The sequence below is a fragment of the Trichogramma pretiosum genome, unplaced genomic scaffold, assembly GCF_000599845.2.
Source record: "Trichogramma pretiosum strain Unisexual culture from Peru unplaced genomic scaffold, Tpre_2.0 scaffold15, whole genome shotgun sequence".
NCBI classification, from domain to species: Eukaryota; Metazoa; Arthropoda; class Insecta; order Hymenoptera; family Trichogrammatidae; genus Trichogramma; species Trichogramma pretiosum.
Window position 1 is genome coordinate 2,277,617 of NW_019641686.1, and position 27,972 is coordinate 2,305,588.

Here is a 27,972-nt window from a genome sequence, read left to right on the forward strand (position 1 = left end):
ACGCTCGAAACCCACTTGAACAATTAAAATAATCATGGCTTTGGTGCACTGGCAATTGTCAGGAAACATTGTGCGCAACAAGCTAGATGGGGTGGAATAATGAAAAAAACAACAACACGAAAGTCCTGTTCGCACACGGTGCTGTACTCGTAAATACAGCAAAAACAAGCTTGCGCCGAGGTACACGCTTCTGCGAAATAATAGAAACATCGTTGGCGCGACGTTGTATCACGCGCGAATAAAACACATATACATGCTATATATAAATTTTGCAGGGCCATATACGTATACTTTATGCTCGAGCGTTTGAGTGCGTTTACAGCCACAATAGACTCGGCTTGAGTATAAAGCGATAGGTATATAGTCGAGCCGGTGCCACGGAAAAGTTTCATCATGCTCGCTGCTACACTACTACCCCCGTGTGCAGACGAGTAGTGTCGATGCTGCAGCGCGTCCGGTACACTTTCCATTAAGGGCACACACGCAGACACAGACATATTATTTATACTCCGGCTCGCGTGTCTCTCGTTCGCGCTGTATGCGCCTACACCGAGCACACGCGCGCACACCCACACTTATCGATTCCGAGAGTCTGCAAGCTCTATTGCCGACAAGTATTGCTTTTTTCTGAATCTTTCACACCGTCTCTCGCGCCGTGCCACTATCAACTCCCTACCATCTCTCTATCTCTGTCTCTCTCAGCCCACTGATACGAGCACTCGTGAGTGTGTGAATGCAACGAGATTGATGTTTAAGATATAGTTTCCGCGAAGACATGCGAGTGCCTTTATTATGTGACGACGCAGACTCGAGTCGATATATTTATTGCCTGTAGCTTTCCGCGATACCTACATGTAAAAGGTCCTGTTTTTATCAAGCTCATATAATACCTAATTATTATAATGATGATAAACTTAATCTTAATACTAATAATAATAACAATAATAATAGTAATAGTAGTAATAATAATAGTAATAGTAGTAGTAATAATAATAATAATAATGCAGAAGAACTGATATTTACCGAGAATGCTTGCGCGAAAAGCAAGCCCTAGTACTTGGAAAATCGCAAGTAATTTTCTCTTCGCTGCGCTACCACTACTTCTAGTCCTGAGAGATATCGACAATTTCCGTTGGTACGATGCACGCCGCGGTTAGTACTGCTCGTGCCGGCAGCCGGATCGTTTCTATAACATCTCATATTGCTTTCCGAATTTGACTCATTTAAAAAAAGAACTAAAAAATAAAAATCCATGACCCAAGAATACGTCTATTGATAAAAATGATATTTGTGTGTAAATATGAGTTTGCTGCCTGTGCACATCTGGAGCGTTTAAATCTTTGTGATACGCGAGCGCGCAACATCGGAAATACGATCTAGCTGCAACGGTTTTCTCTATGCTGCTCCCTCTCTTTCGACCGTGCAAAAAGCGTCGAAGTGAAAATTTTCCCTGAAATGTAAAATACAAACTTGAACGAGCTGTACATTTTTACTCTTCTTTATCCGTTTCACCTTTCTAATTCTTCTCTTGTTACTCGTTATTTTTTTATTTTTTTCTACATTGTACACGCGCTACATGTAATCCACCAAACTTGTTTTTCATTATTTTTCGAAACTCCGCTCGTATCATTGACTTGATGCTCGTTTTAAGTATATTTTAAAAGTTTCGACTCGAGAGCTTATGCAGCAGAAAGTTGAAGCTTTGGAAAGCTCGAACACGCTCGTACGAGACTTGAAATAATCTTCTTTTTTCCATAAGCTCTTCACCGCGCGCAACGCTATCCTTTTTTTTAGTCAAATAATTTGAATTTTTCCAACACTGCAACGCGATTCAGAATAAAGATCAAATTGCACTCTACACGTCAAGAGTCGAAATAATCACTGTCGTGCGCGTTGTCTAAATAAAAGACAAAAAAGCTCGCTACCAAATTTTGCCCACTCGCAGCTGCTCCGATGTTTTGCAGTCTGTTGATGCAAGGCTTAATATATTCGTCACTTGTTTTCAATTTGCTCGCGCTCTTATATGCAAATTGGCTTGAAAACCTTCAACCACGAGCACGGCACACGATACAAACAACATACTCTATAGCTGCTCGTATGTGAATAATATTCGAATCATTTCAATCCCTGCCAAATTCGTATATACACAGAGCCGAGCTTTTTCAATTTGAGCGGTCCAAAAGCGCACCGAAAGCTTTCACGCGTACATAGGTAGTACTCGCGTATCGCTATTTACCGGATCGGCCAGGCACGAGCGATTTAATTTGAGCTTGACCCCAGCGTATCCCACCAGCTGGACAGAATTACGTTTCATTGGGCATCGGCCATCTCTGTGTATAAGTGCCTAACTAGGTCTAGTTTGCTAGAGTGAATTTCAGGCTTCGAGTAAAGGGAATGCCGTATTCGTGTGTGTGGGTCGCAGGGAAAACTTTTGAAATAAATACAAATTAATGGATGGTTCAACCGATGCAATCAAAGCTACCGATGCGATATTCGTGTATGCGCGCTTAAAATTTTCCTAGTATATTTTTTTTATTCTCGTGGCACAAAGCCGTGACGGTCGTTAAACAAAATACATAAAACAGTTTGAGCAAAATGAGAAAATTGGCAACTTTAAGCATGGCATTTTCCTCAAAGCTCTTGGCGTATAACTGCGAACGAAACTTATCATAGGCCAATTTCCTTTAAACTTGCTTCAATATCTCTATATTGAATACTTTTTTAGCATGATATACGCACAGATGCCACTACTTATACGAGGTATATTACTATGTTTGTCGTTCGTAGCGGAGGCAGGAATTTCCGTAAAAGCTGCTGCGCGAGTCGATGGCTCAATCTCCGATGACGTCTTTTGAAACCGAAGCTCGGCGATACATAGCATCCGACAAACTGACGTCTCTCTCTAGACTCTCGCCGGCGGTTATACCGACATAACGAGTTTATTATAATGTCAGCCATTTAAGTTTGCTAGAAGCTAGCCATTTCTGGATTTCTCAATGATCGAGTCCCTTGGAGGTGCTCGGCTTAACATACTTGGCTCGAGATTCGCGTAGAGCTTCTAAAATGTTGGCATTCCGCTAACGTACAACTATATGTTTATCATACGCGAAATGTCGACATAGCTGCGCGTGCAGTCTCGTGCCGTGCTGCCTCGCTCGCTCAAAACTTTCGACGAGTTTACGTTACATATAGCTGCAGTCGTGCGCGGCTTACACCCGATTATTACCCGCTCGTCTAATTCGTGCATTAAATGTTACACGCTGGAAGTGCACCGTATTAAGCAGGCACTTAGTTGTGCGCTCAACTTAAAATTCATCCAGAACATTATATATTTGTTTGAAGATCATGTCGATATATGAATAATTAATCACGCAATTGTCAATTTCAGATTTGCAACGATGAGTTAGTAAAAGCTCGAGCGTCACCGAGGCAGATCAAACTGTGCCAGCCAACTCGCGTGTGTGGGTGTGTGCCTCGTCGTCCTAGTCGACAACACTGGATCGCGCGCGTGTCAGAAGGCTATGCATGAAGACCCGACGAAAAATCTCATCGGTAGCAGTAGTAGTAGTAGCAGCAGTATCAACATGTCGTTTCTGTTCGCGCGAGGTCCACCGAGGAGGGGCCCGATCCTCTGCATCGTGGCGCTGCTCTTCCTGCTCGTGCTTTATCAACTCGGCATCATCTGTACCACGACCAAAGAGCCACCGAACGCAATTATGATGCCTAAGGATGTGAGTGTTGCGAAATTTTCTGGCTTTTTAATACGAGTATAATTTGGATTATTACCATCTTGGCCTGACTTCAAATAAATCTAATTTTATTTATCGATCATTCCAATCCAACTTTTCTTGCTTTTTGAACAAGCTCGCGTATGATTCACATGAGACGAGTATTACATAAAATTGCAATATGTGATTCAAGAACGCATCAATTTTAAGAAGCAACAGTTTTCATTCTTCGAAATTCAAGAGTAATGCATTTTAAAAATTGCTTAAATTTCATATTCATGTTTAAGCTCAGTATATAAATATTTTATTAGTAGTTAAAATGTACGATTCTTTACTGGAAAAAAACTTTTCTACTTTTAAATAATCACTGCGTTCTTGAGCTCCAAATATTGCGATCGATATTAAACATACTATTTTTTCTCTGTGATTATCGAAGTTACCTTCCTCATTTTTTGTTATTCAAAAACTCTTCAAACAAACCGCGGGGATATTCCATTTTCCATATTTACTTCACGGTCATTCGGCCATCGAAGTAAACACGAGAGAAAACGCTGGGAAATATATGTGGGAAATGTATGTTGGTAACAAATATCATCGATTCACGATAACTGCAGCTAGAACGTTCAACTTGTTTTCAGTCGTACATTTCGTTCGGGTAACTATATAAAACCGACTCGAGTATAAAGAAAAAAAATAAGAATAAAAAAGATTCGCATAGACTTGGATAAACAAACATAAGCGGGGTGAGATGCAATATACATATAAAAATTGCTTTTTATACTTGTCGATAATTACTGAATCCATAATACGCGTAGATCTAATTATCCGCAGCTACTTCTTTTTTTTCCTCCTCGACAAAGCTAAATCCAAAGCCAAACGCGTCGCGCGACATCGTAGGTATATAGAGAAGTCGAACTGTGCGCGCATATACTCGTTAAAACTCGGGTAAATCCTGCATGGCGGTGGCAGCAGCGGCGGTGGGAAAGCACTGCGGCTGGCGGATGATTTTTTTCAGCTTGGTTGCTCACGAATTCGCGCATGGAAATCCTCTTAAAACGCAATTTTTCTATCTTCCTCTCTCGCTCGCATGCCGGTATATAGATGGTAGAGGCTCAAATCCAAGCCGATTTAGCCAGGCTCAATCCAGTTTTCCCTCGACCCTCTCTCTCTCTTTCTCTCTCGACTTTTTCGTCTCAGTGGTGGCAGCGATGCCATATCCATCTTCCAAACGCTCGCTTTCCGAGCCAGTTGTAGAGAGTATGAATGAGCAGATATTTTTACCCACGTTGGCATTTGCTAATCAGGTTCTGACGTGTTCAAATTTAACTATTACATGTATGAAATATATAGGCTTGTGCGCGGGGGTCAAAAGGTTCACGAACTTACGTAAACCCAGCGCTATAGAGCGCCTAGCAGCTGAGTCTCGTTGAAAGCTTTTTCCATTTTTCAAAAGGCCTTCCTGCCGCCGCCGCCGCCGCTGCTGCTACTGCTGCTACTGCCGCTGTTGCTGCTGCTTCTGCACTCGTCTATCGAACAGCAGCCGCAACTCTCGAGCTTTGTTCGAAGCTCGCGCGTGATTCAGCGCGGGGGAGCAGCAGTGGTGGTGGCGGCAGCGACGACGACGACGACGACAAAAAGCGCCATAGTTGTATAGCAAAGTAGAAGAGAGACGGAGAGAAAAATTGTCCTCCCTCTTAGCTTTCTTCGCGCTTTTATGTGGGCGAACCAAAAAGCGACCTCGCTTCCCCCAACTCACGCGTCTGGTTGTTCACCTTCTTTATCGCACCTTAATGAGCTTGTTTTGTTCCCTATTTTCAGAGTTCGATCGATCGAAACAAATAATAAGCGCAACTTTTGTAGTTGCCGCACTCTTGAAGGCAATCGAAGCATTTCTCAACAATCGTAAATACATATAGTCGCTACGCATACACACGTGTACGTGACTCTCGAGGACTGTACCTCGTGAATGTAATTGTAACTAGGCCCCTTATACTTCTCTCTTTTACCTATTTTTAATAACTCGTATGACGACGAAGACAAGAGCATCGCACGCGAATACCACAAAGTTAAAATGTAGCGATGCAATACAGCTGCCGCGTACAATGTGCATACACCTGAAGAAATTTTATTCTTCTTTTCCCTACACCGCCATGAACTGGCCTCTTTTTCTCCGGGCACGTATTTGTGAGAGTTTTCGTCGAGAATACCCAACGACCGCTTTTCTGGTTACATTCTTCTTTTTCAAGGATAATCAACTTATTCTTCTTTTCCGTTTGTCTTAAAAAGAAATTATTTTTCATGCATCCAAGTTTAATACCTAATTTTCTTGATCAAGTTGAAACACTTAGATTGTGGACCGCAGATACTATTCATCAAATGTGAATCTGCTGCTGGTATATTAATGCGCTTGCTCGAGCGTGCAAAGTTCTTTTAGCTGTTGAGCTTTTATATAATGCATTTGGTTGTGAAAGACTGCAGAATCAATAACTTTAACATAATGATGACTTTTGAATCGAGTTATTAAAGTCTTTCATATTGACAAATAATTATCAATTACAAAAACGCTCCGAAAAGTAGTTCGAAAAGCTGCGGGTATAGTCACGTCATTACGATTGAACAAGTATAACTGGTCATTAGACGCGATCAAATTACGCAGCTGTGCCCGCGATATAATATCGCCGTTATAAAAAAATTTCAAATTATACCTGCATATTACAAAGGAAAGAAGCAGTAATTAGATATTTAAGCACAGCATTATGAAGTGAACAAGCGTAAAAGAGTTAAAGAAAAAATTAAATACTTGTCAGTTATCGCCTCCTATTGTCCATACAGTCAACAGATTATAAACTGATATATTCCGTAAAAATATTTTACAGCCAATTGAAGTGCTAGTAAAATACTCACGCTATTTTTAATACAAAAATTCTCGCTTTTGCTGATTTAGTTTTCTAGTAACCATTGTTGTAGGGCAACAGAAGTGAGTTTTTACGCTACGTTTCGTGTTCAATTCTTTCGTTGATCTCTAACATAGCCTTGAGGCAAATAAACAACCTACCAATGAACCATCTCATTCACCAACTCATAACAACGACTGTTTATGGGATCGTTACATATCGCACTTTTAGGTTTATAGAGTACCTATCGCGCCTAAAGAAGTTTCACTTCGAAATAGCTGTTGAATCACCCTTTTCCTAGAAATAAATGGAAAATGAAACTAAGGAAAACTCGGAAAATGTGGCAGACTATTTTTTTGATTTTATATTGAAAGATAACTTGCGAAAAAAATATGGTTAGGTGGCTACAGACACAGTTTCGTGACATTTTTTCCTCCAAACTTTTCCCATACTTTTTTCACGTGAGATAACATAGATATAAGATGCGACTAGGCGGGGAAAAAGTACGCCTTTATACGTTTCTGTAGATAACTGAAGCTTTACAATATCGATGATGTCGATTCATTATTCACGGATCTCTCGCGAGCTTGCACTTGGGGCGCCCCCGCCTGTTCTAAATTCAACGCTAGATAATTTACTCGTGCGTTTTGAGTCATAGCATTGCTACTACTACTACTTATGGCACTGCGTAAAGTCAAAAGCAAGAACAAAAATCGATTAAAAGTATTCCGCTACGAGGGCGTAATTTATTGTCAAGTGTATTATGCATGTTCTGCACAAATCGGCTTTACCAACACTACGGCAAGATCCTTTTGAAACGTCGCAGACAGCTGCGTTTTCCACGTCCTCGCGCGACGACATCGCTATGCACATAATTCGACGCTTTCTTCGCTGCATACGATATAAGCTGCAATTCTTACTTCTCGTTTCGCCTGTTTCTTACTTTCTCTCTTTTCTTCGTGCTCTTTTGGTATATGCATGCATTTTCGCGCCAAAAAGAGGATGAACTCGAGGAATAAAAAAGCCGGGAAGCGAGAAGACAACGTTTGCGACAGGCGAGGGCGCGGCCGGGACAGGATTTGCGTTATGCACGGTGAAAAATTCTAATTGTGAAAAAAATTTTCTCGCCCTTTTTTTCGTTTACGTGTCTCTGTGTGTATATGCATTGAAGCCGTTGACAGTTTCGCAACACTTTGTTCTTGGGCTTGACGCTTTAACTCGTTGCGCATTTGCTGTGCGTCTTGTTTTTGGCCTTTCGCATCCATTTCCTTCTTTGTCACTGTCTTCTACAGTTTGTAGCTTGCTATTGTTGTTTATTTTTTCTTCTCCTTTTTTTCGCCATAGTTTCGTGTGTACACATTTACGCTTGTGAGTATACATATAGTTGTATATGCATAGAAAACAACAGCAAAAAACTTGTCGCTGCGAGGCTTTGTTTTCACCTATCCCAGTACACACCGTTGCATGCACGTAAACTTGTTGTTTTTTTTACTTACTCGTATTTTTTTATGCACCTTGCAGTCAAGAGTACTTTACACATTCGTCGCTCATATAGTGTGTGTAAGACCCCTCGAAGTAGTTACTCGTTTTGTTAAGCTTTTGATCTACGCACAATGCTCTTCTATACGTGTACACGTGTATTACATACGTAGTTGCGGGATCATCCCACTTCGAGTGTCTAAAAACAGTCATTCTTAAGACGCCTTTATGATAAATCTTAGTTGGTTTGTTTGAAAAGCTTCTTAACTTTTGTATTATCTGCGTAAAGAAATAAAAATTATTATGGTTGTTCCGTAAGTTTAACACATTCACCGTGTCATAGAACTCAAATTTCTCAAACACCCAAAACCTATCGAGCGTTCAATGTATTTGAAAGTAGCCCGTTTAAATTTTCAATATATTCTAGTTGAATATACAGCAGTTACAAGGTAGCAAAATTAAAGTTGTTGAATATTTGGCACGTGAACTGCAGCTACAGTGTGTAAATTGTTATTGTCGTTCGCGGCGCAGAGACAGTACCAAAAGTCGTTGAATAATTAAAAAATTCTTACATTCACTCGAATAATGCGTGGAATTTTTCAATTTAATACGTTTAAAGAATGAATATCCCTTTCTCTCTTCCCCCTCGTTTCCTGCAATTTCAAGTGGCGAATCTTTTGTGTAACACAACGTGTAGTATATTGCATTACTCTGCACCGACGACGACAAGTTGGTTGTTTCCATTTTTCTCATATTACCTTTATCGCGTCAACAAATCGGTCCTATCGCTATATATAAACAAGCAAGCCCTGTTGCAGTTGTCATCATTGTTGTTGCAAACATGTGGCGCGCAAGGCACCTATAGGTCCAGAAATGCGCCAGAACTTGCGAGCCGATAACGGCGATAACGCGGCCAAACCGCAAGCTCGTACAATCGAAGCGCTTCTATATGTATACGCGCATCAAGCTGACTCGGCCGCAATTCCGAGATTGTTTTTCATCTATGTGTGCAGTGTAGCTTTGGATTTACGCGAAATTCCAAAGTGAAACACACTCCGAGCGTAATTGAAACGCGCCTAAATCTTATCCCTTTATGTAATATACTATTGACAGGTATACGATATCTCATTGATTGGTATATGCTCGTTTTGCGTTTCAGAAGTACGTTATGGGATCAGGCGACCAGAAAGTCTATCCGTACGATCGAAATATGCCTCTAATCTTCATCGGCGGTGTGCCTCGCTCGGGAACGACACTCATGCGTGCCATGCTGGATGCTCATCCAGAAGTTCGGTAAGTTACTGTTGTTTTACCCAAAATTTGTATTATATCGATAAATCACGTCTCTGGTGCGCATCGCGGCATAAATATACGTCACATCAAAGGTCACGCTCGCTATGTATGCATCGTGTGCGCGCCGCAATTTCCTTTTGCAGCTTGAGCATCAATCAAACAATGCGCAAGACGGCTGCAGCTTTGTAGCATTTTATCGATTTTACAAAAATCATACGGCGTCGAGCCGACGCGCTGATTGATGGGGAGAAAATGAAAATCATAAATGTATCTCCATTTCATTCGATTTTCTCTATGTATCAACGATATAGATGCTGTAATAATATTATATTTGACTTACGCCGTCGTTGCTCTGTTCATAGATGCGGCCAAGAGACGAGAATAATTCCCAGGATACTTCAAATGCGATCGCACTGGGTTAAATCGGAAAGGGAGAGCGTAAGACTCGAGGAAGCCGGCGTCTCGAAAGAGGTATACCAATATATATATATATATATATCTATATTTAAATGTACACGCGCCTCTTTCCTTCGTAGCTGTTATATTTATCTTTTGCCGGCGTCCGCGTCTGATCGATATGACTCGCAAATTGAAGTCTCTGACTCTTTTATCTTTTTTATTTGTGAACTCTAGTATTTTTATGGAAAAGAACTCGAATAAATATAAAGATTTCGATGCGTATAAAGAATAACTCGTGAAAATAGCGAATAATATAGCGCACAGCAGTCGGGCCTGTATGTAATGGAGCAACTTTGGCTACTCGATTTTCCGAAAAATGGCTTGTCGATACGATTTCCCGCTCGGTTTACTCGGTGCGCGCGAAATACCCCATTCACGTCATGACCTTTTGCTGCATGCAACTTCCTGGAACACGCTATTCTCGTAGAATATATAAGTAAACGTGCATGTGTGCGTTAACGCAGGTGATGGACAGCGCCATAGCGGCATTCTGCCTCGAGGTGATCGCGAGACACGGCGAGCCTGCGCCACGACTCTGCAACAAGGACCCGCTCACCCTCAAAATGGGCTCTTACGTGCTCGATCTCTTCCCCAATGCCAAATTCTTATTCATGGTACGAGACGGCCGTGCTACCGTGCATTCCATCATTTCGAGAAAGGTGCGTAAATGAAATCACAAGCGAGCTTTCGATTATTTGAGTTCAAAATTTCGTACAAACATACGTACTTTTGAAATTGGCAGGTGACCATAACAGGCTTCGATCTGACATCGTACCGTCAGTGCATGATCAAGTGGAATCAAGCTATATTGATGATGCACAAGCAGTGCCGAGAGGTCGGACCCGATCGCTGCCTCATGGTGCCGTACGAACAGCTGGTGCTTCATCCGCGCGAGTGGATGCAGAAAATTCTCGGCTTCCTCGACGTGCCCTGGAACGAGTCGGTGCTGCATCACGAGGAGTTCATTAACAAACCCGGTGGTGTTCCCCTCAGCAAGTACGTCATATTTGTTTTTTATCAAATTCTTATACGATTGAATTTTCTATTGGGAGCTGTGTATTGACGAACTCGTTGCTGTATGCTCACAGGGTCGAGCGCTCGTCGGACCAAGTGATCAAGCCGGTGAATCTGGAGGCGTTGACCAAGTGGGTCGGCAACATACCCGAGGACGTCGTGCACGACATGGCCGAGCTAGCTCCGATGCTGTCGATCCTCAATTACGATCCTTACGCTAATCCGCCGAATTACGGCGCGCCGGACAAACTCGTCAGCGAGAACACGAGGAAGTGAGTTTTGCCTCTCCTCATTAAGTTTATAGGTATACAGATCGCTCTTTGAGTTATTTTGATTTTTTTTTTGTTCATTTCATTTAATTCATATGAATGTCATTTTATAATATCCTCGATTGCGCGATTAGCTTATTGCACATACGAACTTCTGTTTTTGCAGGGTATTGACCAACGGTCAGAGATGGGACAATATGGCACGAGAGCTGGACCTCTTGCGAACGGTGACGTACCTGCCACCACAAATCGCTAACAATGCTAGCACCGACAACGATGTCAATAATGCGTGACCTCGATAAAAGTCGTCGTCAAAGTCATCATCGTCGTCGTCGTCGTCGACTGCCACAGTCACGTTGACCGAATAGCCGTCGTCCTCATCGAGCGTCAGAGCAACGATTGACGCAATGATTTTCATGCACGGCAACAGTGATCGACCCAAAAGACTATACACAATCATACGAATCCTTAACTATCTTCGATCTCGGCCAGTCTATATAAATAAACATAATGTTGCAAAGTAACTTTGCAAGAGGATGTGCAATTGCTTAATTTGTGAACTTTTTGTGATTCTTACGCGAGAGAACAGAGATGCGGTGTGCATAGGAATAAACAAATTTTCCAGAGAATTATACGATTTTACTAATGTGGTGTGACTACACGTGTATATAATTTATTGGAGAGTAGAGAGTGTGATGAATATATGAAGAATCGTTGATAAACGATTGTATTTACTACATTCATAAAATGATATCTGCTGTACAGAGTATGAATACTGCTCAAAGTATATTGTTGTATGAAAGATATAATATTTTATGATTAAATTTGTTCTATTGCTAAAACAAAGTTATAAATCGAGAAAACTAAAAACAAAACAATAGTGTCTATGTCTGCTTTAAAAGATAGATATTGATACTGACAAAGTACTGACTACGAATGAGCGCCCTGGGTTTAACGCTAGTTTTTCCACATATAAAATTCGTGTCTTTTCTTGTTTTATTAAACAGACTGTCTATTCGTAGTCTAAAGTAACCCATAATATTTTTGTTTCGCGTAAGCGAACTTGTATAATACATAGATATACAATCATGGGTTAATTTTGACTGCGAATTAACAGACTCTTTATTTAAATCGACATTTCAGATAGAAAACGAACCATGTTCAATTGGTAATGTTACTTAAAACTTGAAAATATAATGATTTTATATATTAGATGAAATATGTTGAAATGAAAAAAAGACAAAAATTTGAGTAAAAAAAAATTTTAAAAACTTTTTACTGAAGAATTAACGTTAAAACTCACATTCCTGGTCATTCTCTTGAGAATGCTTTTTTAAAAAAGTTTGATGCATTTGTGGTATTGTGATAACAACGTCCATTGTTTTTGTTTCAAATGTTGAAGATTAGATATAAAAAATATGCAATATTATTTAATGATTGTTTCTAATGAATGAAGTTAGGAAAAAAAGTTTAGCTATGTGTAAAATCTGAATTTTTAATATGTAACAAATTTGATTCAATTTTTTTACATATCTATATAACAGAATAACTGAAATTTTTTAATTGTATGATTGTTCGTGTGTAAGTAATTTACATATTAAAAACGTTTTAATTTTTTATTCATAAAATGGAGTTTACTTTTTAACAATCCTTTAAAACTTTTAAACTCAATTTTTCAATTTAATTGTTAACCAAGAAAATATCCTGCCCTTAGTAATAAAACTTTCTAAAGTGAAAAATCAATTTAGAGCGTGCTAATTCATTCAATATCATTTAGTATTTTGTACAACAATAATTTGCTTTCACCATTTGTCGGTAAAGTAGGAAAAACCAAGTTTGTAATCTTTTTTGATAGTCATGATCTTTTAAAAATTGAGATGTACCTTTTATTTTTTTAACTTCAGGTGGCTTGATGTAATTTCTCAATTAAAATACAATTAATGATCTAGAGTTGGAAATTCCGCAATAATCTAATTTCAAAAAACTAAAATACTTTTAAGTTAAAAATTCTTCAATTACCGAGGAATGCAACTATTGAATATCTTTTTATGTTCCTGTTTTATTGTCAAGTAGATTTCACATAAATTGTTGATTGACATTTTAACTAAAGTTGAATTAAAAATTTGATTGTTTACAAATTATTTTTTCGTATATAAAAATAGAATAGAACATTAAAGCTTAAAAACGATCGTCATCTTATAGGTATATACACTTAAGAAATTTGTATTATTTTTACATAAACTCTTTTGAAGATATTTACGCAATAATAATCATACATTCTTATTATACTATCATTATATAATAGAAAACACTCAAGATAATTATGCATGTTTACGATAAAACAATTTATCCTCGTTACATATTTACTTTTTTGTTCGACTAATAATTCGAAACATTACAAATTTGTATATACACTAGTTATAAAACAATAGGAATCAAAAACAAACATCGTCTTATCTTTGGCAGTAGTCAGACTTATATTGCATTTCAATTAAACATGCTATTTTAAATGTATATTTAAATTTTCGTTTACCTCAAATGTGTATTTGAAATATTTATCGTTAGAAGGTGCTTTTAGTTTCATTGATAAATTACATTAAAAGATCATTTAAAGCATAACGAGTTTCAAGCATTTAGTTAAGAGTGCCTATTCATGCAAAATTCAATCTACGCACTGTAACAATTAATTTTTAATTGTTCACCTTGTGCAAAATTGAACTATTGTCGAATATATAATATTTGCAGTTATGTACATCGAAATTTTCCTCGTTAACATTCAACCATTACGCAGAGACGCACAAGTTGCTTTACTCGAAGATCATTATGTGTATGCGGTCGTTACTTTTGTACCGCAATTTATAATACTGTTTATCATCCTCATTGATCGTTTAATACTTTAATCTCCCCGTCGAGCAGGCGAGACTCGCAGTTGGTCTCTCTATTAACGTCGGCTTCGATAGTTAACGTCGACTCGGTGTGCAGAACTGTTTTCTCTTCGTCTTCCTCGTCGTCGTCGTCGTCATAGTCTTCGTCATTATCGCAATCCGCATACCTCATTGACATCTTGAAGGTATAGCTTTGCGTCTCGACGGAATTAGTCTTGGTCGTCATTTCGACGATAGGCTCCACCGGGGCATTATTTAATTTCGTCGTTGAAGGATCATCGCTGCTGCCCGGCTGATGTCCGTTGCAACGCAATATCGAGGACGTTTGCTTTTTTAGTTTCTCATGATCTACATTATGATTTGCATCAGACTTTTGTGGGATTTCCGAATTGTTTCTGTAAATCAAGAAAAAAATTAAATGTCTTGAAATAATAGTTTCATAAAGAATAAAAAGTACTTTCTTTGTAATTCTATAAAAGTTTTAAATCGGAAGAAGTTTCTCGCGCAATTAAAGCTTTCATTAAAATTGTAAAAGTTGTCGCAGTAGTAATTTTTTTCCATGTAACGATGACAACTATTACGAAAAATAAGTTTTACACGTTTGCCAGAGCAATTTCATTTATCAAAACTAGTTTCTTTAATTCATCTCGAAACTAAAAAATATTATTATTACTTTTTAGCGAATTAATAGGATCGCAACCAAGCTTTAGAGTAATCAAATTTTAATTCAATGAATTCGACCTGATAGAAATGTTGTATCAACTTTTTCAATGGACCCCTTAGTAAAAAGGGCATTATTTTGCACGATAGACAATATTTTCTGATCACGCGAAGCGAACTGTTTACACAAGCAGTAACATTAACCAAAGCAAACAATGTCCGTTTATAAACGAAAACTGATTGAAATCAAACAAAGTGTCTGCGCATGGATCGCGTCGACGAGGATCGCGACTCGAGTTCAAAACGCAACGTCGCGCAAAGTTTAATTTTAAAAGCACGTAGACAAAAAATATGCGTTGTAGCCAGAGAGCCTTAAAAATGTCCCGAAGGCAATCGGCTAGAAGAGCCGATTAAAGCGATTCAATTTGAATCGATAAGTACATGGCTCTACACGGATAGGAATTACTGCCGCTGTAATGAAAAAGAGAGTATAATCAGCTGCCGACTCACTCGGGTAGATTTTTCACAAAGCTCGGAGGTGCGGCGATTTGCATCTCTCTCAATCGAGCCTCGTGCACTTGTCGCATTAAGCTCGTCGTCGAAGCGGGCCGAGTGCCAGATGCAGCTGCGGAGAACTCGCTTATTTGAGCGTAGCGCAGCGACGACGAGGCCGCCGTTGATCTCGCCATCGCAGCCGTGGCTAGGCTTCTGCTGCTGCCGCCTCGCTGCGAGCCAATCATTGCACCGGCTGCGGCACAGGGAAGCGAGAAAACTTAATAAATCTGTTGGCGCTTCGTGTTTTATATGGCTTATTTTTCGCGGCTTCATTTATCTGGGCGCGCGTGACGCGCTTCGTTCGCTCTACCGAGCAACAATTTTTTAAGAGATAAAAAAAGAGTCAACGCTCCGGACGCGCCACAGAGATTTATACATTGCTTTTCCGGGCTTTTACGCTCGGCATAGCTTGATGCGAAATCGTTGTTTTTTTTATAAGCATTTTTACACGTGCCAAGCGCAATGTATTCTTATTTTGGCGAAAAAAGCTCGTAGAGTCATCGTAATTTAAATTTTGGACAGAGGCACTCGCTTAATCCTCGCCGGCTACACGAACAATACATTTTTACCTTTTTGCTCCTGAATAACGCTGACGGGTCCAGCTGTGGCTGCGGTGGCCGTCGCGGCGCTCTTGGCCCGTCCCGGGAACAGCAGCCCGTAGATAAAGTTCTTCAGGGCTGCCCGAAAGTCCTTGAGATGATAGGCGTAGAGCAGTGGATTGCCGGCCGAGTTGAGGTGCGACAGTATGATGCAGGTGTTGAGCACGACGTTGTTCACTTGGCACTCGTGGCAGAAGGCCATGACGCAGTTGATGGTGTAGAGCGGAAACCAGCAGATGATGAAGAAGGCGACTATGCGCGACAGATTCTGCGAGGCCTTGACGTCGCGCTTCTGCGCCGCACCGAGCAGTCGCAGCATCGTGCCGTGGCCCTCGTTCTCCTTGCGCTTGCCCGGGTTCATCGTCATGATTTGTTGCAGCTGCAACATCGTTACATCGCCTTTTTTATTTTTCTTTGCTCACTTTCTCTAATGAAAATGCAAAATCTTCAACTTGCTAGCAAAAACGTGGCAATGATTCATACGAAATATCATATTTACGACGAATAGTCTAGCTTATTAAATTTGATAAATAAACAGTATAGGCGTTATTCGCGAGCGTAAAATAGCCAAGAGATTATTTCCAACTTGATGAAATATAATAAACAGCTCTCGAAACGATCGTTGATTCCATTTTGCAGGGAAATAAAGTTTCGATGCATCTATAAGTATAAAGAAAACAGGTATCTCATCAGTCTCCAAAATTAACTCGTGCGAAAATTTTCCCCTCTGCCTTAAGTGCACGCACAGATGATATTTCTTTCGCACTCGCCGCATTATAATGATGTGTCGGAGCAGCCGAACGAGTTTATTGCAAGCCCAAAGCGATCGTCGGATGGAAAAAGCTGCATCGTATTACCAGAGACTCATACGTTATTTTACCTGCTTAACGACGACGCTCCAGATGTGAGCGTAAAATGCTATGATGAGAATCGCCGGGAAGATGATGGTGGTACAGTAGAGAAAGACCAGGTAATTGTAATCCATAACCTCGGTAAAGATGCACTTCTCGTCGGACTTGTGGCCGGCGTTCCAGCCGAGCAGCGGTAAAAAACCGACGAGCGTACCGAGGACCCAGCACACGCATATGATACCTGCAACAAAGGACGTACATTATATAATTTTATTTATTTTTTCCCCCTTTTTATTCTTCTTATTTTTTATGTAACTCGAGTCGAAACAGAAGACGCTCTGCAAGAGAATTACGCGCACCTCGCGATCTCTATACTACCTGCGTGTTTGCATAACGATTACAAAAGGTTTGACTCTTCCTCAAAAGTAATTCCCATGACGCTTTACCTATTTTCTCTTACATGTGTTTGTGCAGCCGAGGACGCGCATATAATATGGTTTTATATCTTTGGAAGGGTCTTTGCTACTCTCCATTGGCCGTCGGGTGTTCATCGATTTTATATACATTACCGAGCTTAAACCGTTTCAAATTTATTCATGGTCGTTATATTTTTTTCTCATCAAATAGAAGCTGTTCCGCAGAATAAAACGCAATATCATTCTTTTTATCGTCAAATAAAACTTTGAAAATTTGCTTTCATACTTTCGTGCAGCTTTGAAAAATGACTTAGTAAACATTATTAATTATGATGTTTTATTAATATTTCAGATATTCGCCAACACAAGTAATGATAATTTCAACCGTATGACGACACTTGTTTGTAAATAACATTGTAATCAAATTTAGTACATATATTATTTTATGAAGGAAGAAAATTTGTAGTATCGGTGCATTCTACAAAAATAAGAACAATTTTTTCCAAGCTTGCACAAGACACATCACAACATTAAGTTTACCATTTAAAATGGTTAAATACAAATGTATTTTATGTTCTTTTCAATGTAGACAAAATAATGAATTTCCTACTATGTCGAGATCTTTTTATGTGACTAAATTAACTTACAAGCTTTTTAATTGTCGACGCTTATTCACTATAGTGTATATGCCCTGCAGTCAATTATCTACCATACACGATGGTTTTTTCTCTCTCTCTCTCTTTATATATTATGTTCGCGCATTAAAGTAAAACAAAAGATTTTTTTCTCGATGCTGTATGGATGCAAACAGTATACAATTAATACATGTCAATTTTAATTACGATTTATGCTGCACACACTTGACGCGTGAGCATTTTTTACTACGGTGCTCGGATCTACTGGATTATGCAACGCACGACAGTGGCAAGCTCGCGCTGATTTTAAACGTATAGGAAAATTCACGATCGTTATGAGCAACACCCTTGAACGGCTCGAGTCAACGCAAGAACCAACAAAACGCCTATGTGCACGAGCTGCTGCCGTTGCTCGATGATAATCCATTTAAATATTTAAACAGACGATGAGCGTGCCAGTACGTGTTTATATATGGTATTGTCACATCGCGCCCATCTCTCAGTACAATCAATTTTGCACACGCTATGGACAAAAAAAATATATGAGGAGAAAAGAAAAGGAAAACGTGTGTAGGCTTCGTAAGGGCTTTGGGAATATCGACCAGACACGACGCTCGTTGCCTCTATCCTACTTTACACACATACACACGCACACACAAATACACTTACGCACGTCAGTTATATAGCGCTCCTAACGAAGACGAATGTACGTGTGAAAGTGAAAAAATCCACGGTCTATGCATAGTACTACGTAATTAAAATCTACATTGGCTCAGACAGAAAAGAATTACTTTAACTACTGCGAGAACTCTCGGCTTCGGTGCATTGGCGATCTCTTCATAGAGATACTATATAGTTAAATAATGATGCAGGGGGTTGATACTGCCGTTCATTTGTATATCTATATAGTTAGCATAGCCGCACGCTGATTGCCTGATGAGAGTAGAATATTGAATGCGGGGTTTCAATGAATCAATTGATGGATAAGAATAGCCTCTCGAGAGCTTTCAAATGTGATTGGGAAAAAATTTGTCTTCCTCTTTTTTTGTGCGTGCGCTAAAGAAACCCCAGTCGACTTGATTCTTTTTATTTTAGAAATACAACAATTAATTTAATTATGATAAGTCGAGAACTAGTGAAGCGTTGGGAAAACAAAATTAAGCCGTTCATTTATACATTTTTTTCTAATTCTCGGCTTTGAGCAATTATTTCTGTCATGCAAGAAGATCACGTACACGTAAGCGTCAACCGACTGCAGCAGTTATGACTTTTGTAGGTGCGGTAATTGAATAAGTTCGTTACGAGCCCTCGGAGACTATACACGATGTACGGCCCAGTAAAAAAAAAGGAAAAAAAGATAAAGAAGCACTGCCATCGGTATTGCTAGAGGACACGCGGCACGTTATAATTCACATTTTATATCTGCGCACGCAAGGCCATTAGCATTTTTATATCGATCGCTTTCTTCTGATATTTCAAATTTCAATTTGTCGCTCTGGAAGCGCGCCCGTAAGATGACAGACGCGACGACTCTATTATTTACTACTTGGATGCACCTGATACTGCGGCGAACACGTCGTTAGCATCCGAAGCCGCCGAGCCGTGATATATACGTTCAGTGTCATTGTCGATGAATATATCCGCAAAAAGATAAATATTTTAAAATTAAAAAAGTTTTCTATTGTGTTTTTTTTGTGTGCTCGCTCACACGTACACTGCATTTGATACACTGTAAAAAATAGTTTGCTTTCTTATACAACAAAAGATGATCGCTTATTTAATATCGTGACTTTTTGACATTTTTGCGATCGATCATTGAGTACATTCGAGGTAATCTTCTTCAAGTATTTAATTAAATTCATACAAATTTGCTCATTGAACGAAGCAAATTAGATAATAAGTAAATGTTATAAGATTCGAGTGGATGGTTAACTCGAAGAGGGTGTAATTTTCCTCGTGATTCCACACGCGAGAGAGCGCCAATTTTATTAAAGAGTCGCGTATGTCTCAAGACTAAAAAGACTCGAGCTTGCAATCATTGATGCGTGCAATATTCGACTTGAAGACAATATTCTAAAGCTCCTATTTTGCTATTATATGTCGTAGCGTAAATATTAAGTCACATTATGGTTTTTTACACGAAAAATCTGTAATGTTATAAAATTCATTCGAATGTTTAATCGAAATGTACACCAAAATAATCTCAAAAACAAGCATTCAATTACTTTGGTACGTTAAATAATAGCAAATGAGTACAACAATTTACAGCTCCGCAATCAACGAACTTCGATTTGCCATAAAACATGCAGAATTTTTGCCTTTAGACGTGATCACGAAGAAAGAAGTTTACGACGTAGTCAGCAGCAGGAACGTATAACAAAGAGAAAAAAACCCGCGGAAAAAAGCATGTCTCAATTGAATCTTCATACTTTAGACATATTCCGAGAAAGCCCCTTATGTTGGAGCTTTTCTTACATCGACATCTTTTCTCTCATTCTTTCTGAGACTCGCGGACGATCAGAGAAAACTCCTGATAATGCGTGAAATTAAACAAAAATAGCCGTTTCACGTGGTCGGTGAAAAGACTGTCCCGAGCTTGTTTAAATGGAAATACGAGAAAGCGTTGAGAGGGCATCGTAAGATTATACCTATGGCAGTCTTGGTTCGCACCGTCCTGGAGTATCCCATCGGATGCAGTATAGCCCAGTAGCGGTCGATCGAGACGGCGACGAGGCAGAAAATGCTTATGGTGCAGAGCACCACCAGGACCGAGACCGTGAAGAGACAGGCGTAGAGATTGGTCGGCAGGCCGATGCTGGCCAGTATGGCGAACGGTATGGCGAAGAGGCCGACCAGCAGATCAGCCGTAGCCAGCGATATGATGTAGTAGTTGGTGCGTCTGCGCAATTTGCGCTCCTTCTTGAAGACGAGTATGACGAGGCCGTTGCCGATCACGGCCGTCACGGCCACGACGATCTCGCTGACGACGTAGGGCAGATTCAGCTCGCCGTAGCTGCCGCTCGACTCGAGGCTCCTCGTCGTCGTCGCGTTCGACTCCTCGGCTGACATACTGCCTGGCCAGCATAATTTTTTCACGTCCACGAGAGCGAATGCGTCTATCACTCGCGCGCGCCAAGCCTAGATGCTGATGATGCTGACGATCGTCGCTTGTCAATTTACTCCGCTCCGTGAATGATCGTATGCTCTTTGCGCTTCGACTTCATCGTCGATTCTGCAATGAAAAATTCAACAATTATGTCTGCTTGTTTACATTTTATCACTGTGCATTCTGTACTACGTGTACTCGTTTGAATTGAAACACAGGAATTTCGCAATTATGCTCGTGTTACGCTCTATCGATACAAGTTCACTCTTGAGCCAGAGCTCGCAAAACTTTATGTATTCGCTAAAGTTTTTGGTGTAATTGAACCAAGTTTGGATTGAAGGCTAAAAGCTTGTACAAGATGCGCTAGCTCCAATTGTGTAATTGTTTTCCGTTTCTGAGTCAAGGGGTGAAATCCCGAGCTATACTTATTCAATATTGTCTGCTTTAATCTAACCTTAATTGATTCGCTACGGTGCTTCGATCGAGTTATGAGTAAAGATGCTAAATCGATCAAAAGTCAATTCTTAAAATTTATGAAAATTTGTAAATCAAAGGATTGGAGTAGAAATTATCGTTAGTTTCAATTGATTCATACGATATTTTATCACGTCATAAGTCAAAATTATTCTCGATTTTGGCTAATAATTTGTTTTATTGACAAATGCATAATGATCGCTTAGTAAACTCGCGATACATACGCATAATAGTGCTTCAGCTCATAATTTTCCTCTAAAGATGTGCGACTCATAAAACTTTCTAATAGTTGATTCTTTTCTTTGGTTTTTCGAATAATTCAACCCTTGAAAAGCGCCTCGGCATCTCTGTAATACAAGGAGCGCTTGCAACAGTCGTGTCCCATAAAACAAAAAAAATTCGCGCCTGCTACTATCCGTTGCACACACCATACTGCACTCATGTCAGAGCTGTACGACTCTACGACGGACGCAAAAAAGCGCATTCCCTATTGTATCCAGAGGCTAATATTAAACGCCACATCGAATTTTCGAGACACGTTTTCCATTCGCCATTCCCACCACGTGCGTATAATTTTCGCTCTCTCTCTCTCTTTCGCTTCCAATGAGAGGAGGAAACAGCGTGAGTAGACGTGCCAGCGTAGAAGAGGCATCGATCATCGTGTTCAGGCTAAGGTGCCAAGGAAAAATGTACCCACGCCGAGGCTATATAACTAGTTGAACGTGCCTTCCGACGATGGCGTACGAAGAGATGCAACATGTGTCAAAGAAGCAACTGAATGATGTAAAAATACAGTGGACCAGCACGAAAGCTAAGTTTCTTTGGTTTATCCAGGAATGAATAAAATTATGCCAAAAATAATTTTGGCTGAAATATTTTTATTTCAGTTTTATTGTTAATATTGAATTGCCATCGTTGTCTACGATTATTGATTATTTCATCTTAATTACAATGAATCGTTCAAAATTCAACAATTTTATTTGTGTTTCTGTTGAAGGGCTACAAGTAAAAATCGAGTTTCACACTGCGACGAAAAAATCCACGCTATGCAATTTCTTTCCTTCCACGCCCCAACTGCTTTTCTGCAAAAGTTCTGTATTGCACCGAACTTTTTTGTTTGAATAGGCTTTTTCTATGTCTGCTATACGCTAGTTTGCTTCGCAACTGGCCCTGACGCCATATGTTTCGGAAAAGAGAAAAATTGCATTTTTTCCTATTCAATTGTTGAGCAAGTTCTGACACGTGGTGCGGTATAATTTCTATGTTTTTTTCTCGACTAACTAAAATTTAGTAGAATAAGAGTAGATTCTTTGAGCTCGTTCTCATGAATAATTGAAGATTAATATCGTTATAAGTATACCATTTAATATAATTTTCGGATGCCCCGTTAATTTAACGTGAAAAAAATACGTTGAAACTCTCATTTTATCACTTGTTCCACTATAATATTATATTTTTAATTAAAATCAGCAAGAAAGTTGATCGGCATCTTGAGCATGACTTGTTTACTCGATGATTGATTATTGCGTTAACTCGTGTATAAGTACAGACACAAAACTTTTTGTTATAAAAGTAAGTAAAAAATACCAATGAAAAATCCGTTGTGTTATTTCAGTTTTATACAGATAAATGAAGTATGCAAAGATCAAAATTCGAGTTCATCCAAGGACTAAAACGACCAGATTCTTGGGCCATCATCTACACGCGCCAAGTCATTCGCAAGACAATTACTCGGGAGAATAGCGGGGAAAGACTAAATTTCTGAAGCAGTTGGCTTATGATTCGTGTACAGCTGTCCGCAGCCGCGCGTTGGATGTACATGTAGCCCATGTATATGCACAACTCCGGCTGCTTTACAGCACGACCGCTACGGTAACTTTGGGGCGAGTCTGCGTCTATAGCAGCTTTACGAGTTGAAATTTGAATGTCCCCTCACGTCCTTTCGTTGTACGCTAGTTTGGCCAGGCACGAGACATGCGCGCCTGTTGCAAGCTCCATGCACGTACCAAAGCTCCTGACCGCGTGTGTAGTGATTTTCAGCTCATTTTTGACTAATGGCAGCGCGTGCCCCAGTTGACCACATTCTATTGGATTTTCTAAATTGACAAAACGAACTGAACGCGTTCCCAGGGAGGAGAAAAACTTAAATCGAAAATCGATGTGTGAATTTCTTTCGATCTGTATGAGGATATACGCCGTTGATACATAAAAATGTTGGCTATTTTCTTTCTCTATGTTTTTACGCCCAGTAAACACGTGCTCCAGCAGCTGAAGAGGACAAAGCTAACAAACATTAAATTTAACAACTGCAAGTGCAACGCTGAGTATTTGTCAATAGCAGTATTCGACTGTTTCCGAAATATCGTATTAAATATTTTCTCGGTTTTTCTCGAATCCTAGTTTTTTTTCTCTCTTCGCGGCAATTAAGCACAGACTTTGCTTATCTGCCACAAGCACGATTTCTTGCACATCCAAAGAAAATAAAAAAAATGAAAACGTCCCCCAAAAAATTCAAAGGGCATAATTTATACAATCTAGGTCAAAAAAGTACCACCCTGGCAGAAAGTCAACGCTTTTCTTTATGTATACACGAGCTTACAATCGTCAATGGTACACGTCCTCGGGCTCGCTCCTTTTTTCTCTCTTATCCTTATCTCACTCGACACCCTTGGCCACATTTCATAAAGATTAGCTGACTGAAAGTGCAAAGACAAAAGAATGAGGGACGAAAAAAATGGTCGCAAAAGTATGAATAACCCATGCTACCCGAAACTCTCTGAGAGGCGTCCTCGCGAAATATTGCCAATCTCTTTTTTTTTTTTTGTTTTACGTCCCCTCGGTTTCATGTAAACCAGAAAAAGTTGGATTGGTTGTTTGCAATAAGAACCTATATTTATAATTTCTTTGCTATCTTTTAAAGTGCGAGAAAAAAAAGTTACTTATTTTGTGACTCATAATTTCGTTCGTTTGGGGTCGAGCCACACACTTGACTTATCAACACTTATATTAGACTTCAAGAGACCGTACGTCCACCTTTTTCCGAAATATCGAGTTTTTTAAATGGACTGGACAAAAAAGCGAAGAAAAAGTGACCAACAAATGCTTCATGGCATTTGTAATTTTCTCCCTCTAGTTTGAGCTACGTATTAGACTAGAAATCTTATCTTTCACGAATGCCTTTTTGATCTACGAAAGCTATCGTTCTTCGTCTCTTTGTAATAAATCGCGAGAAAAGTTATAAAGTATGCTAAACCCTCTTGGTCGAGAGATAAAAACTTTCTCGCTCTTCAACACTATCTTAGAGGGTAGTAACTTAACATGCGATGAAATTTAATTTTCACTGTTAAAGAGGGCAGCCTGAATCGCTAATTTAATATTGCAAGCTCGAGGCAATTCGAGCATTTAAAAATGTTGAAAATTGCAGAATCAGCACCAAAATTCGTATTTTACAGCGTTATCTGCACTCGCAGCGAGTGATACAGTATGCGTTATATTTTTAGCGTCACTCGAGCGCGGGTTTATTCAACGTAGCGTAATTTCCACGTGATTAGATTCGTATATAAGCGCAATTCCGTCGGTCACGTATGAGCGTTTGTTTCGGACCGACGCGCGAGAATAGCTCGTTCGCGCGGCAAAGCGCGCCGACTTTTCACCGATGACGAGAGAAATATATCCACGAAGCTCTCGCTGCGCCCACAGAGATCGGCGAGCTTCCATCGGGAATTGCATTAAATTTGTAAAATATATCAAAAATGAATATCTTTGAAATACATCCCACATTCATTTCGAATGCCCAAGGCGAATGACACATTCGAGAGAGTGTAAAGTACACTCGCTTTTTCGCTATTGGCTTCTCACACCCGCGCAAAGTTTTCAAAAGTTTTCTCTCACTCTTTTTTCCTCCAAAGGCGGTAAAAATAAACTTTTCATCCTCGAAATTCTAACTGGAAAACGGTCATTTTTTTATTTTTACTCTCTCTTAAGCTCTCGTGTGAACTGTCTCTGCACGGCACGGTATGCTTTAAACACACAGCCACTCCTCGCGTAATAAGAGGCGTCATAACGTGTACTCGGTTTCAAGCTGGTAGGAAATCGCACGGCACATACTAAGACTTAGTATCCACCCTTCCAAGCGTGCGATCGAACTGCCTTGACATTATGTATATATCTTCAAAAGTGACGATTTGTCACGCACAGTATAGTCGTCTTAAAGCGTCGCCAGCGACGGATACGAAAACACGGCGCGTCTAATGCACGCTGTGTGCAATAAATTAATAACAAAGTTAATGCAAAATAACCAAAGGATTTGGTTTGAACAGTCGTAGCATTTAAATGCCGTCAAAGGTTATTAATAGGCAAAAAAATATTTAAAAAGCAACAGATACTCGATAGCACTCGATAAAGGGCAATTATGTGACATTTCAAAACTTTATTTAGTCGAATCGCTAAACTTTTAACTCGCTGTAAAAGTACTGAACTAAATAATAAATACTAAATTAAAAAATTATCTCAAAAACTTCATTTTTAAACTTTTTTTAAATAGTCCAGATCGAAAAAACAGGAAAATTTTCATTCAATTTTTACCACATTGTGCGAGAAAATTTTTAACGAATTAAAACAAGACAAAGAGCTAAAAACGTGGTTTTTGTGGTTTTTACCTTGTCTGTACGGCGCAGGGAGCCCCGGAAAAATTTAAGGCCCGACTTTGAAGGTTTCTTGGCGATTTTCTCTGGGAAAATGAATTATTTCGGGAAATCTGACCTTAGAAATTTGAGGCCATGGAAATGATAAACAACTTTTTTCTTATAGGTGCTTTAAGGTATACTTTTTCAGCGAGTTAGAAGTTGAACGATTGGACTAAATAACACCGTGCCTGGCCGCCCCATAGGACTTTTGACGTGAAATGTCACTGATTAAGAATTGATGAATTTACTCGAATAAAACGTGGTTCATCAAACTAGCGTACTTATACCAGTGATTGACCGCTTTCGACCAGAAAATGACCACTTTTGGATATGCAATAATTATCGTTTTTCCTTATTAAATTATGATCGAACATCCAAAACAAGATGCATCGTTCACTTAAGAATTGAATTCCGTCCATACAAATATATTTTTAATTGTTTTTCATATGATATTTTCCAAAATGGTCATTCACTGGTACCCGGTCATTGATTGGTCTGACTACCCTATATTTTCTTTTCAGCATCTACCATGGAGAATTAATCAATTGTTTCAGTCAGTGTATAAAGCTCGAGGTTGTTGGAATAACAAACGTAAATGATAATGAACTTTTTTTTTTATAATTGACGTCAAATTATTGCCTTTAAATCTATTTTTTTTTTTAAATATTTATAATATGAAAAAATTTTACTTTCCGAATATTCATGGATGAAATTCGATACGTTTTGAGTAAATTTGAATGGAAAAATGAAAACTGATTGAACGTTTAAAGAAAATTAGTATTAAAATACTTATGTCCACGTACTGTGAGCAAGAGAGGCAATTTTCAAGCAATTTCAATCACATGTATAATCACAATAAATAAAAAAAAATTATAAATTAGATGATTGTAAAAATGTTGTGAATGTTTGGTTCAATAATATTTTGATTAGAGAATTTTTATGGACTCTGATTTTTTTTCAATAACGTTTGTATTAAAAATGTATAATTGAATAATGTGCTGGGCTGTACCATTGAAAAGTCATTCCATCTTTTACAATGAATTGAATAATTATTGTTTTACTTTTTTTTATTGATATTATAGAGAAAAGCTGGAAACGCAATAATAGTGTGAAATAATTGTGTGAAAGTTTTAATATGAAAAAAAAACATTCGAAAATGTGTCACGAGTAATTGGATAAATATCTAATGCCATGAGCTATTTAATGAGCACGTTGATTTTATCTGAGGAAAAATCGTGACAAATGATAAGAGGCACGTGCTAGCTAAATACCAGTTTTTTTTCTACTTTTTAACCAACACACAAAGCCAATGAATAATCTTATTGGTTTTATTGACAGGAAGTTTGAGCAAAAATGCATAGATCAGCAAGGTGAGATAGCATCGTTACATGAATTACCAACGAATCGATTACAAGTTGAGGATACCTAAGAACGATGACGCACATAAAAAGTGTTTATTTTTCTTACCGAATTCTCGTAAAGAAATTTTCCATCTTTTCGCGGTGCGAACTCACTTGTTTAAAATTGATTTTCTTGGCACTTGTTGCAAGTCACAAATCGAACTTTTGCGCATATCTTTGTATGGATTAAACGATTCAAGCAGGATCTCGATTCACAACGTACACAAAAAAAGTCAAATGAAGAAAAAACTTGGTCGCGGCTTTTGTACCTATCCAGCGAACGTCGAGGCACACTGCAGCAGATGAAGCTGCGCGTATAAGCCAGGCGCGTGACGTTATCCAAACGACGGCTCGGGCTGGACTGCAAGAGCAACCATAATACACGGGCGCACGCGACGACGTGTGCATGTATATAATACGTATCAGCCGGGCGAGAGGCTCGCGCGCACATACCACCGAGCGCCGTGACCGTTGCATTGCTACTTGTCTTCGTGCCCTTGTGCACTTTTACTCGTGATTTTTTCACATTTATTTTTCGTTTTTTTTTGCACTACTCAGAATTCGTCTCTC

The 27,972-nt window shown here is 39.3% G+C and overlaps 2 protein-coding genes across 4 annotated transcripts in view; one reads left to right on the plus strand and one right to left on the minus strand.

Annotated features, from left to right (window-relative positions):
• The window catches only part of LOC106657406 (protein-tyrosine sulfotransferase), a 44,490-nt gene extending 31,854 nt beyond the window's left edge, over nt 1–12,636 (plus strand). The window contains exons 4-10 of one of the 2 annotated variants that reach the window (XM_023461207.1): nt 3,389–3,731; nt 9,261–9,394; nt 9,757–9,865; nt 10,318–10,512; nt 10,596–10,849; nt 10,942–11,139; nt 11,303–12,636. In XM_023461207.1, the coding sequence (XP_023316975.1) occupies nt 3,522–3,731; nt 9,261–9,394; nt 9,757–9,865; nt 10,318–10,512; nt 10,596–10,849; nt 10,942–11,139; nt 11,303–11,429 (1,227 nt within the window). In that variant the 5' untranslated portion in view covers nt 3,389–3,521 and the 3' untranslated portion in view covers nt 11,430–12,636. Of the gene's footprint in view, nt 1–3,388; nt 3,732–9,260; nt 9,395–9,756; nt 9,866–10,317; nt 10,513–10,595; nt 10,850–10,941; nt 11,172–11,302 lie in introns of both variants that reach the window. The other variant, XM_023461208.1, reaches the window with a different exon arrangement.
• A 539-nt stretch (nt 12,637–13,175) lies between these two features.
• On the minus strand, nt 13,176–27,747 carry LOC106657330 (adenosine receptor A2b-like). Of its 2 annotated transcripts, none has more exons than XM_014378776.2 (6): nt 27,517–27,747; nt 20,386–20,969; nt 16,716–16,927; nt 15,806–16,214; nt 15,192–15,429; nt 13,176–14,416 (listed from the first exon to the last, which is right to left on the minus strand). In XM_014378776.2, exons 2-6 carry the CDS (start codon nt 20,804–20,806, stop codon nt 14,014–14,016), a joined length of 1,683 nt encoding a protein of 560 aa, XP_014234262.1. In that variant the 5' UTR covers nt 20,807–20,969; nt 27,517–27,747; the 3' UTR covers nt 13,176–14,013. The 2 variants fall into 2 exon arrangements, with proteins under 2 accessions (XP_014234262.1, XP_014234261.1); XM_014378775.2 differs by having other exon boundaries at nt 27,470–27,747.
• Nucleotides 27,748–27,972: the final 225 nt, after the last annotated feature.